The sequence below is a fragment of the Bison bison genome, unplaced genomic scaffold (genome assembly GCF_000754665.1).
Source record: "Bison bison bison isolate TAMUID 2011002044 unplaced genomic scaffold, Bison_UMD1.0 scf7180017864479, whole genome shotgun sequence".
NCBI classification, from domain to species: Eukaryota; Metazoa; Chordata; class Mammalia; order Artiodactyla; family Bovidae; genus Bison; species Bison bison.
The window spans coordinates 344,256-357,805 of NW_011495039.1; the positions used below are offsets into that span (position 1 = coordinate 344,256).

Here is a 13,550-nt window from a genome sequence, read left to right on the forward strand (position 1 = left end):
CATACAGATTTCTCAAGAGGCAGGTAAGGTGGTCTGGTATTCCCATCTCTTTCAGAATTTTCCACAGTTTATTGTGATCCACATAGTCAAAGGCTTTGGCATAGTCAATAAAGCAGAAATAGATGTTTTTCTGGAACTCTCTTGCTTTTTCCATGATCCAGCAGATGTTGGCAATTTGATCTCTGGTTCCTCTGCCTTTTCTAAAACCAACTTGAACATCAGGAAGTTCACGGTTCACATATTGCTGAAGCCTGGCTTGGAGAATTTTGAGCATTACTTTACTAGTGTGTGAGATGAGTGCAATTGTGCGGTAGTTTGAGCATTCTTTGGCATTGCCTTTCTTTGGGATTGGAATGAAAACTGACCTTTTCCAGTCCTGTGGCCACGGCTGAGTTTTCCAAATTTGCTGGCATATGGAGTGCAGCACTTTCACAGCATCATCTTTAAGGATTTGAAATAGCTCAACTGGAATTCCATCACCTCCACTAGCTTTGTTCGTAGTGATGCTTTCTAAGGCCCACTTGACTTCACATTCCAGGATGTCTGGCTCTAGGTCAGTGACCACACCATCATGATTATCTGGGTCGTGAAGATCTTTTTTGTACAGTTCTTCTGTGTATTCTTGCCATCTCTTCTTAATATCTTCTGCTTCTGTTCAGTCCATACCATTTCTGTCCTTTATCGAGCTCATCTTTGCATGAAATGTTCCTTTGGTATCTCTGATTTTCTTGAAGAGATCCCTAGTCTTTCCCATTCTGTTGTTTTCCTCTATTTCTTTGCATTGATCACTGAAGAAGGCTTTCTTATCTCTTCTTGCTATTCTTTGGAACTGTGCATTCAGATGTTTATATCTTTCCTTTTCTCCTTTGCTTTTTGCTTCTCTTCTTTTCACAGCTTAATGTTTCAATAAATAATTTTAATTTCTGCCCCCTATTAGCTAGACATCATAAATTTTATTAGACAAACTATTTAGAGTTTTTTGTTGCAGGAAGGGGGCCTTAACATTTGAAATAACTTTTAAAAATTTAAATTAGAAAATGAAAAATATTGATTGGGAAGGGACCACCATGAACATTTTTAGGTTTATCTTTCAAGCTTATTTGGTACAAAGTACCAAGACTACTACTAAGGTCAAAGTATGTATCCTTGCATTATAATATTGTTTACAGATATTTCATCATAATGCATGCATCAAAACTATTGAATTAACCAGCAGGAACTGGATATGTGCAATTTTTTTCATATTATTTGAAAAATGCTCCTATAACTAACTTTAAATATTTCTTTAGGTAGATTTTGAAAGTGGAATTCCTAGATATAAATACATGTGAATTTTTAAGGCTGTTGAGATGAATTGCCAGATTTTCTCATGAAAAGATTCTACCAATATACACATATATCTGTAGGACATGAATATACCCAAGTCTCTATACCTCTGCCAGTTCCAAGACTATTTCTTAAAGGCATAATAGAGTGATTTTTATTTTTGATATCCACTAGACTATTTGTCGAATATTACTATAATTCAACACATAAAGTAAGTTACAGAAAATAAAAACCTTTTGAAATTATTGGTTTATAAATACATTGTTAAAAACAAACTGATACAAACACAGTCACCTTCAATTTCAGTTTCATCAGGGCCACATGGGTATAAATTTGCATCAGAAACAGCTGCAAAAGGTTAAGGTGTATAGATTTATCCAACTGATAAGATAAATAGGTGATATCTAAGAGGACAATTTTTTGAGAAGTATGTTTTAATATAGGTTAAGATTTACTAGTTCTCATTTTTCTTTTATAATACTTTTTTTCCCTTTTCAAGGTGAGATCAAATGAAGATAATTTAGAATCATATTTTGAAACAATTTTAGCATTCATATCTTGGATTCTAAATTTTAGTCTGCATTATTAAGTAATGAAACATTACAATCTCCAGAAATTTATAGCAGTCACCTGGACATCCCTTCCTTAGGAACTGCCTCCTCCATAGTCATGCACAGGATTATAAAACTGAGTCTACCGCCATCATGGTAGTACTCATACCCCAGTGCCAAATTCAGCACATTATGAACAAAGATAGGCTCATCAGATTGCTTCCCAGAAGAATTTAGAACTAAACAGAGATGAGGAGTTGAAAGCTGAGACAGGTTAATAATGGAGCTCTATAGGGATGTCTGTGTGTGTGCTTAGTTGATCAGTTGTGTCGGACTCTTTGCGACCCTCCCTATTCCCCATGTGCCTTCCACCCAATGGACTGTAGCCAGTCAGGCTCCTCTGTACATGGGGATTCTCCAGACAAGAATACTCGAATGGGTTGCCATGCCCTCCCCGAGGGGATCTTCCCAACCCAGGGATTGAACCCAGGTCTCTCACATTGCATGTGGATTCCTTACCGTCTGAGCCACCAGGCAGATTCCTACGGCTAAGATAATGGAGTTGCTCTCTTGCCCACACTTTCTGAGGGATTCCATTTAACTCTTCCTCAGATTCAATGACATATCCTAAAACCTTTTAGTGTTGATTTTCTTTTTACATTATTTCTACTTGTTTTCTGTTATTTGCAACCCAAATCACTACGTGGTTTTTTTCATGTGCAGTTTTTTTGGTCATATGTATTTATATTCATGAGGGATGTTGCTCCATACTTTTCTTGTAATGCCTGTATCTGATTTTACTTTTGGAATAATGCTGACATCACAGAAGTTTAATGGCACCCCACTCCAGTACTCTTGCCTGGAAAATACCATGGGTGGAGGAGCCTGGAAGGCTGCAATCCATGGGGTCACGAAGACTCAGACACGACTGGGCGACTTCACTTTCACTTTTCACTTTCATGCATTGGAGAAAGAAATGGCAACCCACTCCAGTGTTCTTGCCTGGAGAATCCCAGGGACGGGGGAGCCTGGTGGGCTGCCGTCTATGGGGTCGCACAGAGTCAGATACCACTAAAGCGACTTAGCAGCAGCAACAGCAGCAGCAGCAGCGCAGAAGGTTAGCTGTCCCTTTTCTATATTTTTTGGAAGAGTTGTGTAAAATTGGTATTTCCTCCCTACATGTTGGGAAGAATTCCTAAGTCATCTGGGCATGAGTTTTTGTTTCCTTGTTTTGTGTGATAGATTTTAACTAGAAATACAGTTTATTGAATAGACATTAGGTCGTTGAAGTTATTTATTTTGAATGAGCTTTCATTTTGCATATTTCAAGAAATTTGTCTGTTTCATTTATGTTGAGTTCGTTGGCAGAGTTATTCATAGTAATCCTTTATTGTAATATATGTAGAATCTGTAGTTATATTATGTCTGTTATTCCTGATACTGGTAGTTTCTATCTTCTTTTTTATTGATTGAATTGGCTAGGAACTTATTAATTTTCTCGAATTTCTCAAAGAACTACCTTTTAATTTTCTTGAGTTTTCTGTTTTGTGTATTGTTTCAGTGACTTTCACTCTGATCATTATTTCCGTTTCCTGCTTACTCTGGGTCTCATCTGTACTTCTTCTAGGTCCAGTGTATAAGCTGAGGCCTTTAATTTGTAACTGTTTTTCTTTTCCAATATAAATGTGTAGTAGGTTTTTCTTTTAATTAACTTCAAACTTTTTCTAATATTCTAATTTCCTTAATTTAGGGCCCAGAATGTGTTATATCTCAGTAAATGCTTCATGTACAATTTGTAAATAATACTGATTGCCTAGCCTCCTCCAATTTTGCAATTTGTAGATAATATGGGTTTTCTAGTCTCCTCCACTTTGCTGTTGTTTCTACATGCTCAGTTATTGACAGATGGGCATTAATCTCCAACATAGACTATAGATTTGTATATCTCTTCTTGAAGATGGGTAAGTTTGCTTCATATATTTTGAATCTCTGTTATTAGGTACATTAAGGATTTAGATTTTTATGTTCTGTTGTTCAAGTGACTCTTTTATCATTAGGAAATGAATGCTGCCTTTCCATGTAATATTCTTTGCTCTATAATCTTTGTCTATTAATTTAGCCACTCATATTCCTTGTGATTTGTGTTACCTAAGTAGATCTTTTTCTTTCTTACACTTTCAACCTCATTTTTAGAAATCTTTAAAGTTGGTTTTTCTAGGCACCCCATGGTTGTGTCTTACTTTTCTATCCAATTTGACAGTTTCTGACTTTGAGTTGAGGTTTTAGACCATTTTTGTTTAATTGATTATTGATATTGTGGGGTTTAAATTTACCATGTTGTTGTTTTCTGTTTGTCTTATTGGCACTTTTCACATTTTTCTGCCTCAAGCAAACAGTATATTTTATGATTCCATTTTATCTCCTTGTTGGTTGATTAGCTATGCTATTTTATTTTTTCATGGGTGCTGCAGGCTTTCTAGAATACAATCTTAATTTCTCATAGCCTATTTTCAATTGATATGTTGCCTCTTCATGTATAGCTTAAGGACTATTTTGCTAACTATGTAAAATGTGAAAAATATTTTTCCATGCATTATTCTAATAAAAGCATTCAATCTTTTTGTTTAAATGACACTCTTTACAATTATAATCTTAAATCAGTGTTTCTTATTTGGCTTCTAAAAATCACTAAGGGTAGATAAATTGTGTGAAAATGACATATGAATTATAAAAAACAAAACCTAGTCATGAGAATATACTATTAAAGTGAGATTTTTTTCCCTTAATTTTTGCTTTTCTGATGGTTTTTAAGGTAAATATGACTGACTGTTGCCTACCCAATCACCATAGGTTTGGGGTAGAAATACATCCAAGTTAAAAAACATTTCATAGTCTCATTGAAGATGAGACTGAGAAAAGCCAGGGAAATCTGAAATAGTTGTGATAAGGTTTTTCCCAAATAAGCTCCTTAAAGGGGGGCAAGTTTCAGTTACCACCAGCCCTCTTTCAGCCTTTGGGTTTTTCATTTTATTCTGTCTAAAAGCAGATAAAAAGGCTAAACCTAGACCTTCACCCTATCACCGTGCAGAAAGAGCCTTTCTAGGCTCACAGACACTGCAGCCTGACATTGTAAAGTGGCCAAATCACCATCATTACTGAACATTTGTCCCAGATTCTTGCTAAGCATGAAAAAGAAATTCTTAAGAGGATTAAGTGACATTTTTGTTTGCTATCTATGACGTTTAATTGAAGTCTAAATGGTACTTCAAGGTAGGCTTTTACTGGCATATCAGAGAGGATAATTATGTATATGTTTGACTAACTTGTATATTAAAAATAAAAAATAACAATCATCTCCCTTTCCCTAAAACCAGTATGAGGACTTGAATATGGAGAATGAGAGAATTAATTCTGAATATTCAGGCTTGAGAAATTGAATGAGTAGTAATATCAATAAAACAGGAAATATTTCTTACATTTTAAGGGCATGTTGTGAAATGCAAATTTTAAATATTGAGTTTCTAAATTCAATGCAAACAATAACAAAATAAAATTTCTGTTGAAGTAATTATTTGTATGTTATTATGCTATTCTCTAGAGTAAAAGTTATTTTTTTTTTAAATTTTAAACAGTTGCCACTATTTCTTAAACTGATAGGGCTTCTCTTATATAGCTCAGTCAGTAAAGAATCTGCCTGCAATGCAGGAAACCCAGTTCGATTCCTGGATTGGGAAGATCCCCTGGAGAAGGAAATGGCAACCTACCCCCATATTCTTGCCTGGAGAATCCCATGGACAGAGGAGCCTGGCAGTTTACAGTCCATGGGGTCACAAAAGTTGGACACAACTTAGTGACTACACCACCACCACCACCAGTGTTGGTCAATTGTTGGTTCTTTCCATTGAAACATCTGCAAAAAAAAATATTTATTTACATAAATATTTGATAACATTATTTGAAATTTTATAAAAAGTATGTTAGTCACTCAGTCGTGTCCGACTCTGCAACCCCATCAACTGTAGCCTGCCAGGCTCCTCTGTCCATGGGATTCTCCAAGCAAGAATACTGAAGTGGGTAGCTAGTCCCTTCTCCATGGGATCTGCCTGACTCAAGGATCGAAGCTGGGTCTCCGGCATTGCAGGCAGATTCTTTACAGTCTGAGGTACCATGTGTAAAGAGTGTTGAAAAAATATGGTGTAAAGAGTACTGAAAAATACTTAAAAAAGAAAACACACAATATTTTTCAAAATATCTCAGCTTGGCCACTGAGTGAAGCTAATGTGTCTCTCTGGATTTTCTCCTTTCCAGTGAAAGACACGAGCTTTACTAACTGAGCAGATGCTACCCTTCCCTACTGAACATACTGCCTGCAGCCAGGTTTAGTTGGCCAACAGCTGTGTAAGGAATGTGAACATTTACGAACTAACTCTCCCAGGATAATTCTCCAAAGACTTTTCAGTGCACAGAGAATGAAATGCAGAGCTCCTTAAATATTAGGCCCCACTGCCCTTCCACGGAGAAGGCAATGGCACCCCACTCCAGTACTCTTGCCTGGAAAATCCCATGGACAGAGGAGCCTGGTAGGCGGCAGTCCATGGGGTCGCACAGAGTCGGACACGACTGAGCGACTTCACTTTCACTTTTCACTTTCATGCATTGGAGAAGGAAATGGCAACCCACTCCAGTGTTCTTGCGTGGAGAATCCCAGGGACGGGGAAGCCTGGTGGGCTGCTGTCTATGGGGTCACACAGAGTCATACACAACTGAAGTGACTTAGCAGCAGCAGCAGCAGCCCTTCCAAGTACATGTTTTATTATGCTCTCACTTGCTCACTGAGATCCAACATCTTTGTCCTGCCCTTACTTTTGTGAGTATACCCTATCGTAATAACATTAAGGCCATCCATGTATTACTGTTGCTATCTGGGAAGCTCCTTCCCTCACCCTTTTTCTGACCAAGAGCTATTCATTTTCAAACTCTCAGTGTCAGTGCCCTGTGCTCAGAAAAGCTTTCTTTGACAACACCACATCATAAATTTTATCCTCTCCTTACCTCCAGTATTTACAACTTTTAATCTTTTCGATTGTAATTTACTGAAATTAATTGTAATTTATAATGTATATTCTTTGCCATTGGTTTGGTGTATCTGTGTCATTTGGGGTTTTCTAATTTGGTGAGTCTAGTAATCTCAGGATGAAAATGTTTGTAGATGTAACCCATGCATATGTGTGTGTGTGTGTGTGTGTGTGTGTGTGTGTGTGCATACTGTCACTTCAGTTGTGTCTGACTCTTTGTGACCCTACGGACTGTAGCCCATCAAGCTCCTCTTTCCACAGGATTCTCCAGGCAAAAATACTGGAGTGGGTTGCTGTGCCCACTTCTAAGAGATCTTTCCAACCCAGGGATCAAACCCTTGTCTCTTAAGTTTCCTGCATTGGTAGGTGGGTTCTTTACCACTAGTGCCAACCTGGGAAGCCCAGATGTTACCCATACAATTATTATTTGCTGAAGCAATGTTTGCCTACTGATCCACAGCAGTATTTCAGTCTCCTACATATGGATGAGATCAGATAATAAATCAGAAGGGGACTGGTTTTCCCCCATAACCTGGTCACATATCAGCACACTACCCCCCATCTTCAACCAGGAATAAATCCCTCCTTTATCAGCTTCATACTTGTCTAAGCTCTCAAAGTAAAAAAAAAAAAAAAATGCCATTATGTAGTTTCTATTTTGAGTTCCTTGCAGCTGAGTTGGGCCACTAGTTCTATTAAACACTGCTATTGATGTAAAGAGTACATTGTCTATTTTCAAAGAATTCAAAGTCATAATTTAGCTATAAAAGGAAAGGAATGGAAAAAATTCATTAGATTCATTAGTTATCAATTCTGAGCTCCATGACAATATATTTTGGGGCTCCCTGTAAGGGTCCTTATTCTTCAATATCCTTAGTCAATACCATGATCAGTGTCAAGGTCACAAGTCTGATATGTATTTTATGTCTGTATATCTCATGCCCCGTCTTAGATAACAGGCCAAAACATAATTCTTGATTCCTTTCTCTCTCCCCAGCCAGTGTGATTGTACTCTGTCCCATCCCAATTACTCAAGAAAAAAACCTAGATGTTGTTCTTGGTTTCTCTCTTTCCATCTTCTCCCATATCTAATACATAAGCTTCCATCTCTAAAAGACATCTCAACTCAATACCCTCTTTCCTTTTCCACTAGTCTAAGCCATTTCCACCTCCCCCAACCCCTAAGCCACCACCATCTTTCTACTGAATTAATGCAATAGCCTCCTAGATAGAGTCTTCTACAGGGATAGTAGCCTTTTGAATACAATCCTCAGATCATGTTATTCACCTATTTAAAATCCCATTAGACTTTATTGCAGCTAGGACTAAATGTAAGTTCTTACCATGGTCTACAGGCCCTATAGATTCCCCCTTCCAAATTCATCTCATCTGATCTCACCTCCTAGGGATCATCCACTCAGTGTTTCTGCCATGTTGTTTCTCCTTCAGTTCCTCGAGTGTCCATCTTTACAACTGTCTAAGGACGTTCGCATTTGCTGTTCTTTTTACCTGGAATGCTTATTCCCATCTTTCTCTTCATTCAGAGCTCAGCTCAAGTTCATCACCTATTCAGAGAGACATTTCCCAGGTGCCCTTATAAGATAGCATCCCTGTACCAGTCAATCTCTATTGCATTCACAGTTTTCTTTGCTTTCCAAAATAACTTTGGTTTGTTTTGTGATGAGCATTTTATTTTAAAATGATTTATATTCACACAAAGTATGCAAAATAACACACAGCTATCCCTTATAATCTTTATCCATGTTCCACTAATGTTCACTTATTAAAAAAACCATGATACATTTGTCAAAACTAAAAAATTGCCTTTAGGATTCTACTCATAAATAAACTGAAGTCTCTGTTTAGATTTTTACCAGTTTTTCATGAATGTTCTTTTCTAAAAAGTTCTAGTTACTCAGTCCAGGATATCTTCATAATGCCTTACTCATGCTTGCTTAGTCCTCTCCAATCTTTGACAATTTCTTACTCTTTCATGGTTTTCTTTGATTTTGACACTTCTAAATAGTACTATTTACATGTTTTGTAGAATGTTCCTCAATTTGGGTTTATGTGAACTTGCTAATGATTAGACTGGGGTTATGACTTTGAGGAAGCTAAGTACTGAAGAATTGATACTTTTGAACTGTGGTGTAGGAGAAGACTCTTGAGAGTCTCTTGGACTGCAATGAGATCCAACCAGTCCATCCTAAAGGAAATCAGTCCTGAATATGCATTGGAAGGACGGACACTGAAGCTGAAACTCCAATACTTTGGCCACCTGATGCAAAGAACTGACTCATTGGAAAAGACCCTGATGATGGGAAAGGTTGAAGGCAGGAGGGGAAGGGAATGACAGAGGATGAGATGGCTGGATGGCATCACTGACTCAATGGACATGAGTTTGTGTAAATTCCGAGAGTTGGTTATGGACAGGGAAGCCTGGTGTACTGCAGTCCATGGGGTCACAGAGAATCGGACACAACTGAGTGACTGAACTGAACTGAAGAATACCATAAAGGAGAAAGGTACTTCCTACTGAATGTTACTAGTAGATAAGTGGTATCAATTACCATTGCTGATATTAACTGTTCACACTTCCACATTAACAAATAATTTTGACGATTTAAACATCTTGGCAAAGAACCCTTAACAAATATGGCCAATTTAAGCCAGAAATTTAGCCTCATTTTAGCAATAATAGTAAACCAAATGGCACCCCACTCCAGTACTCTTGCCTGGAAAACCCCATGGATGGAGAAGCCTGGTAGGCTACAGTCCATGGGGTTGCTAAGAGTCAGACACGACTGAGCGACTTCACTTTCGCTTTTCACTTTCATGCACTGGAGAAGGAAATGGCAACCCACTGCAGTGTTCTTGCCTGGAGAATCCCAGGGATGGTGGAGCCTGGTGGGCTGCCGCCTATGGGGTCGCACAGAGTCAGACACGACTGAAGCGACTTAGCAGCAGCAGTAAACCAAATATCTTACTGAGATTTACATTAGCTCCATAAACCCCATCCAGAGGATGGCACAAACACACCAATACAGAGTTCCAACACTAGCAATTCATGTGCATTCCACATGTTTTATTACCTTCTGCACAATATCCCATGCATCCTTGAGTGGGTTGTAGGAAGTACACAAAAAACTTTCAACAGTTTCTTACAGACACCAGGATTTGAAAAAGACAGCAGTCTTTCACAGTGCTGAACAAAAATCACCATGTGGCACAAGCTGTCAGTTGCTTGAGTTCCCCAGGTGGAGGCAATGTTTCTGAATCTTTCAGAGACAGCCACATGGGGGCCTGTGTTCCACAGTGGTTCATCTTTTGAAGCAGAGAAAACAAAAGTGGAAACACCAATTTGTTTTCATACATGGTAGATACATCAATTTTATATCTTCTTTTAAACAACCTTTAAAATATTAAAGTTCAGTTGCTCAGTCATGTCTGAGTCTCTGTGAACCCATGGACTACAGCACCCTAGGCTTCTCTGTCCATCAACTCATGTCCATCAATTCGGTGATGCCATCCATATTTAATATTTAAATATTTAATATTTAAAATATCAAAGTATCAATCACCAAAAAAATCTAATAACTTGTGCCTGTACCATAAAAGAAAAGATAAAGTCATTAATAGTAAATTTAAGGGTATGTGTTTGTGTCCTCAGTCATTTCTGATTCTTCGTGACTCCATGGACTGCAGCCTGCCAACTCCTCTGTCCATGGAATTTTCTAGGCAAGGATACTGGAGTGAGTTACCATTTCCTCCTCCAGGGGATCTTCCTAACCCAGAGATTGAACCTGCATCTCCTGCCTGCATCTCCTGCATTGGCATATGGATTCTTTACCACTTGAGCCACCTGGATAGCCATAAATTTAAGGGTAGCTTTCTCATAATTGATACAATCTTTTTTCAATTCAAATACTTTTTATTACATTTATTATTATTCATTTATATTGTGAACAAGATAAATTCATTATAAGTGAATTTACTGAATAGCTGATACATCTTAAGTCAACCTGAAGTTATCTTAATATATAGCACAAAGATAAACTGATCTTACAGATTTCTTGAAAAATTTCTGAAAATAGTATGTGTAAGATGTTAGTGCAGAGTGGAGAAGGCATCAAAAAATCAGGGGAGAAAGAAAGGATTGCTCAAAATCTGGTGATGGACCAACTGGTTAGCAATTAGGGGGAAAAAAATGAAGGCAAAGCCTCACTTGAAGCCAAATTAGGATATCTTTCCCAAGTTCTTTCTATATTACATACCTAAAAAAGGAAAATAATTCCCACTTTAAAAAATTTTTTAAATGTGGGTATAATAATTTAAAATGCTAGGTAACGATAAAGAAAGGACTTCCCAGGTGGCTCAGTGGTAAAGAATACACCTGCCAATGCAGAAGACGCAAGAGATGTGGGTTCGATCCTTGGGTTAGGAAGATCCCCTGGAGAAGGGCATGGCAACCAACTGCAGTATTCTTGCCTGGAGCATCCTATGGACAGAGGAGCCTGGCAGGCTACAGTCTATAGGGTCACAAAGAGCTGGACATGACTGAAGCAACTCAGGCACTTAAAATAGGCAGGATTTTACTATTTGCAAGTTACTGAAGTTAAGTACACGAACCTTGGAGACTGACTGCCTGTGATCAAAACTTGGCTATCTGACCTGCTATCTTGATGACTCTAGAAGTGTTAACCCCCAAAAATATATTTCCTGTATTATATGGTAAGAATAATGATGATAGACTGTCTTCTATAAACACTGTAAATAAAAACAATTGGTGGACTGTTGGGCATTACATTAACTATTATTATTGTCAGAATAGAGAAGTATGGTAATACTCCCTCAGATTAACTTAATCTTGATGAAAAAAATATTGCAGTGTGAGTTATAAATTGGTTGTAACAAGATTCAATCCTTATAGCAAAAAAATACATAAGAAAAGCACATGGAGCTAACATTAATGAGTTGATACCTCAGCACATTTGGTCAGCATCTCAGCAGGTCTATCAAAGAGCAGAAATCGATAACATCCAGGAGAATGGAAATGGTCACATATCAGGTCTTGAATGGCTGACTACTGGAGGTGCAAGGAGTCAAAATGGACATTTTTATAGGGGCTCTGAAGAAACTGGTGTCCCCCAGGAAAGCAATCCCAAGCTAGATTGGAAAGATAGATGTCCTTATAAATTTTCTTCATTGACATAGTTCATTCCTCAATTAAAATTGATTCCCAAAACAAAAACAGAGCAAATAAACCTACAAGTGTACATAAGACCATCTCATATATCGCGATCGCTTGCTAAAACAAAAATGACTTAATATGCACTTTCCATAAATACAATCAGCTAATCAACAAATTCTGTGGAATGTGTTTTTGAGATATTTGAGCTTCAAGGACTTTATTTTCATTAAATTCATTGTTCTGGGGTTTTTCTGGCCATGCAGCATATGGGATGAGATACCCCACATCCAAGGTAAGAGAAACCCAAATTAAGATGGTAGGCGCTGAGAGAGGGCATCAGAGGGCAGACAGACTGAAACCACAATCACAGACAACTAGCAAATCTGATCAAACAGACCACAGCTTGTCTAACTTAGTGAAATTAAGCCATGCCATGTGGGGCCACCCAAGACAGGTCCTGGTGGAGAGGTCTGACAGAATGTGGTCCACTGGAGAAGGGAATGTTAAACCACTTCAGTATTCTTGCCTTGAGAACCCCATGAACAGTATAAAAAGGCAAAAAGATATGACACTAAAAGATGAACTCCCCAGGTCGGTAGGTGCCCAATATGCTACTGGAGAGCAGTGGAGAAATAACTCCAGAAAGAATGAAGGGATAGAGCCAAAGCAACAACAACACCCAGTTGTGGATGTGACTGGTGATAGAAGCAAGGTTCGATGCTGTAAAGAGCAATACTGCATAGGAACCTGGAATGTTAGGTCCATGAATCAAGGCAAATTGGAAGTGGACAAACAGGAGATGGCAAGAGTGAACGTCGACATTCTAGGAATCAGCGAACTAAGATGGACTGGAATGAATGAATTCAACTCAGATGACCATTATATCTACTACTGTGGGCAGGAATCCCTTAGAAGAAATGGAGGAGCCATCATAGTCAACAAAAGAGTCCGAAATGCAGTACTTGGATGCAATCTCAAAAATGACAGAATGATCTCTGTTCACTTCCAAGGCAAACCATACAATATCATGGTAACCCAAGTCTATGCCCTGACCAAGTAACACTGAAAAAGCTGAAGTTGAACAGTTCTATAAAGACCTACAAGACCTTTTAGAACTAACACCAAAAAAAGATGTCCTTTTCATTATAGGGGATTGGAATGCAAAAGTGGGAAGTCAAGAAACACCTGGAATAACAGGCAAATTTGGCCTTGGAGTACAGAATGAAGCAGGGCAAGGCTAATAGAGTTCTGCCAAGAGACCGCACTGGTCATAGCAAACACCCTCTTCCAACAACACAAGAGAAGACTCTAAACATGGACATCACCAGATGGTCAACACCGAAATCAGATTGATTATATTCTTTGCAGCCAAAGATGGAGAAGCTCTATACAGTCAGCAAAAACAAG

The 13,550-nt window shown here is 38.2% G+C and overlaps 1 protein-coding gene across 1 annotated transcript in view; it reads right to left on the reverse strand.

Moving 5' to 3' along the window:
- Positions 1-13,550, reverse strand: part of VWDE (von Willebrand factor D and EGF domains) — a 78,001-nt gene that overhangs the window by 52,205 nt on the left and 12,246 nt on the right. Inside the window, 3 exon segments of the mRNA XM_010862176.1 lie at positions 1,609-1,674; positions 10,045-10,276; positions 11,934-12,118. Coding sequence (XP_010860478.1) covers positions 1,609-1,674; positions 10,045-10,276; positions 11,934-12,118 — 483 coding nt within the window.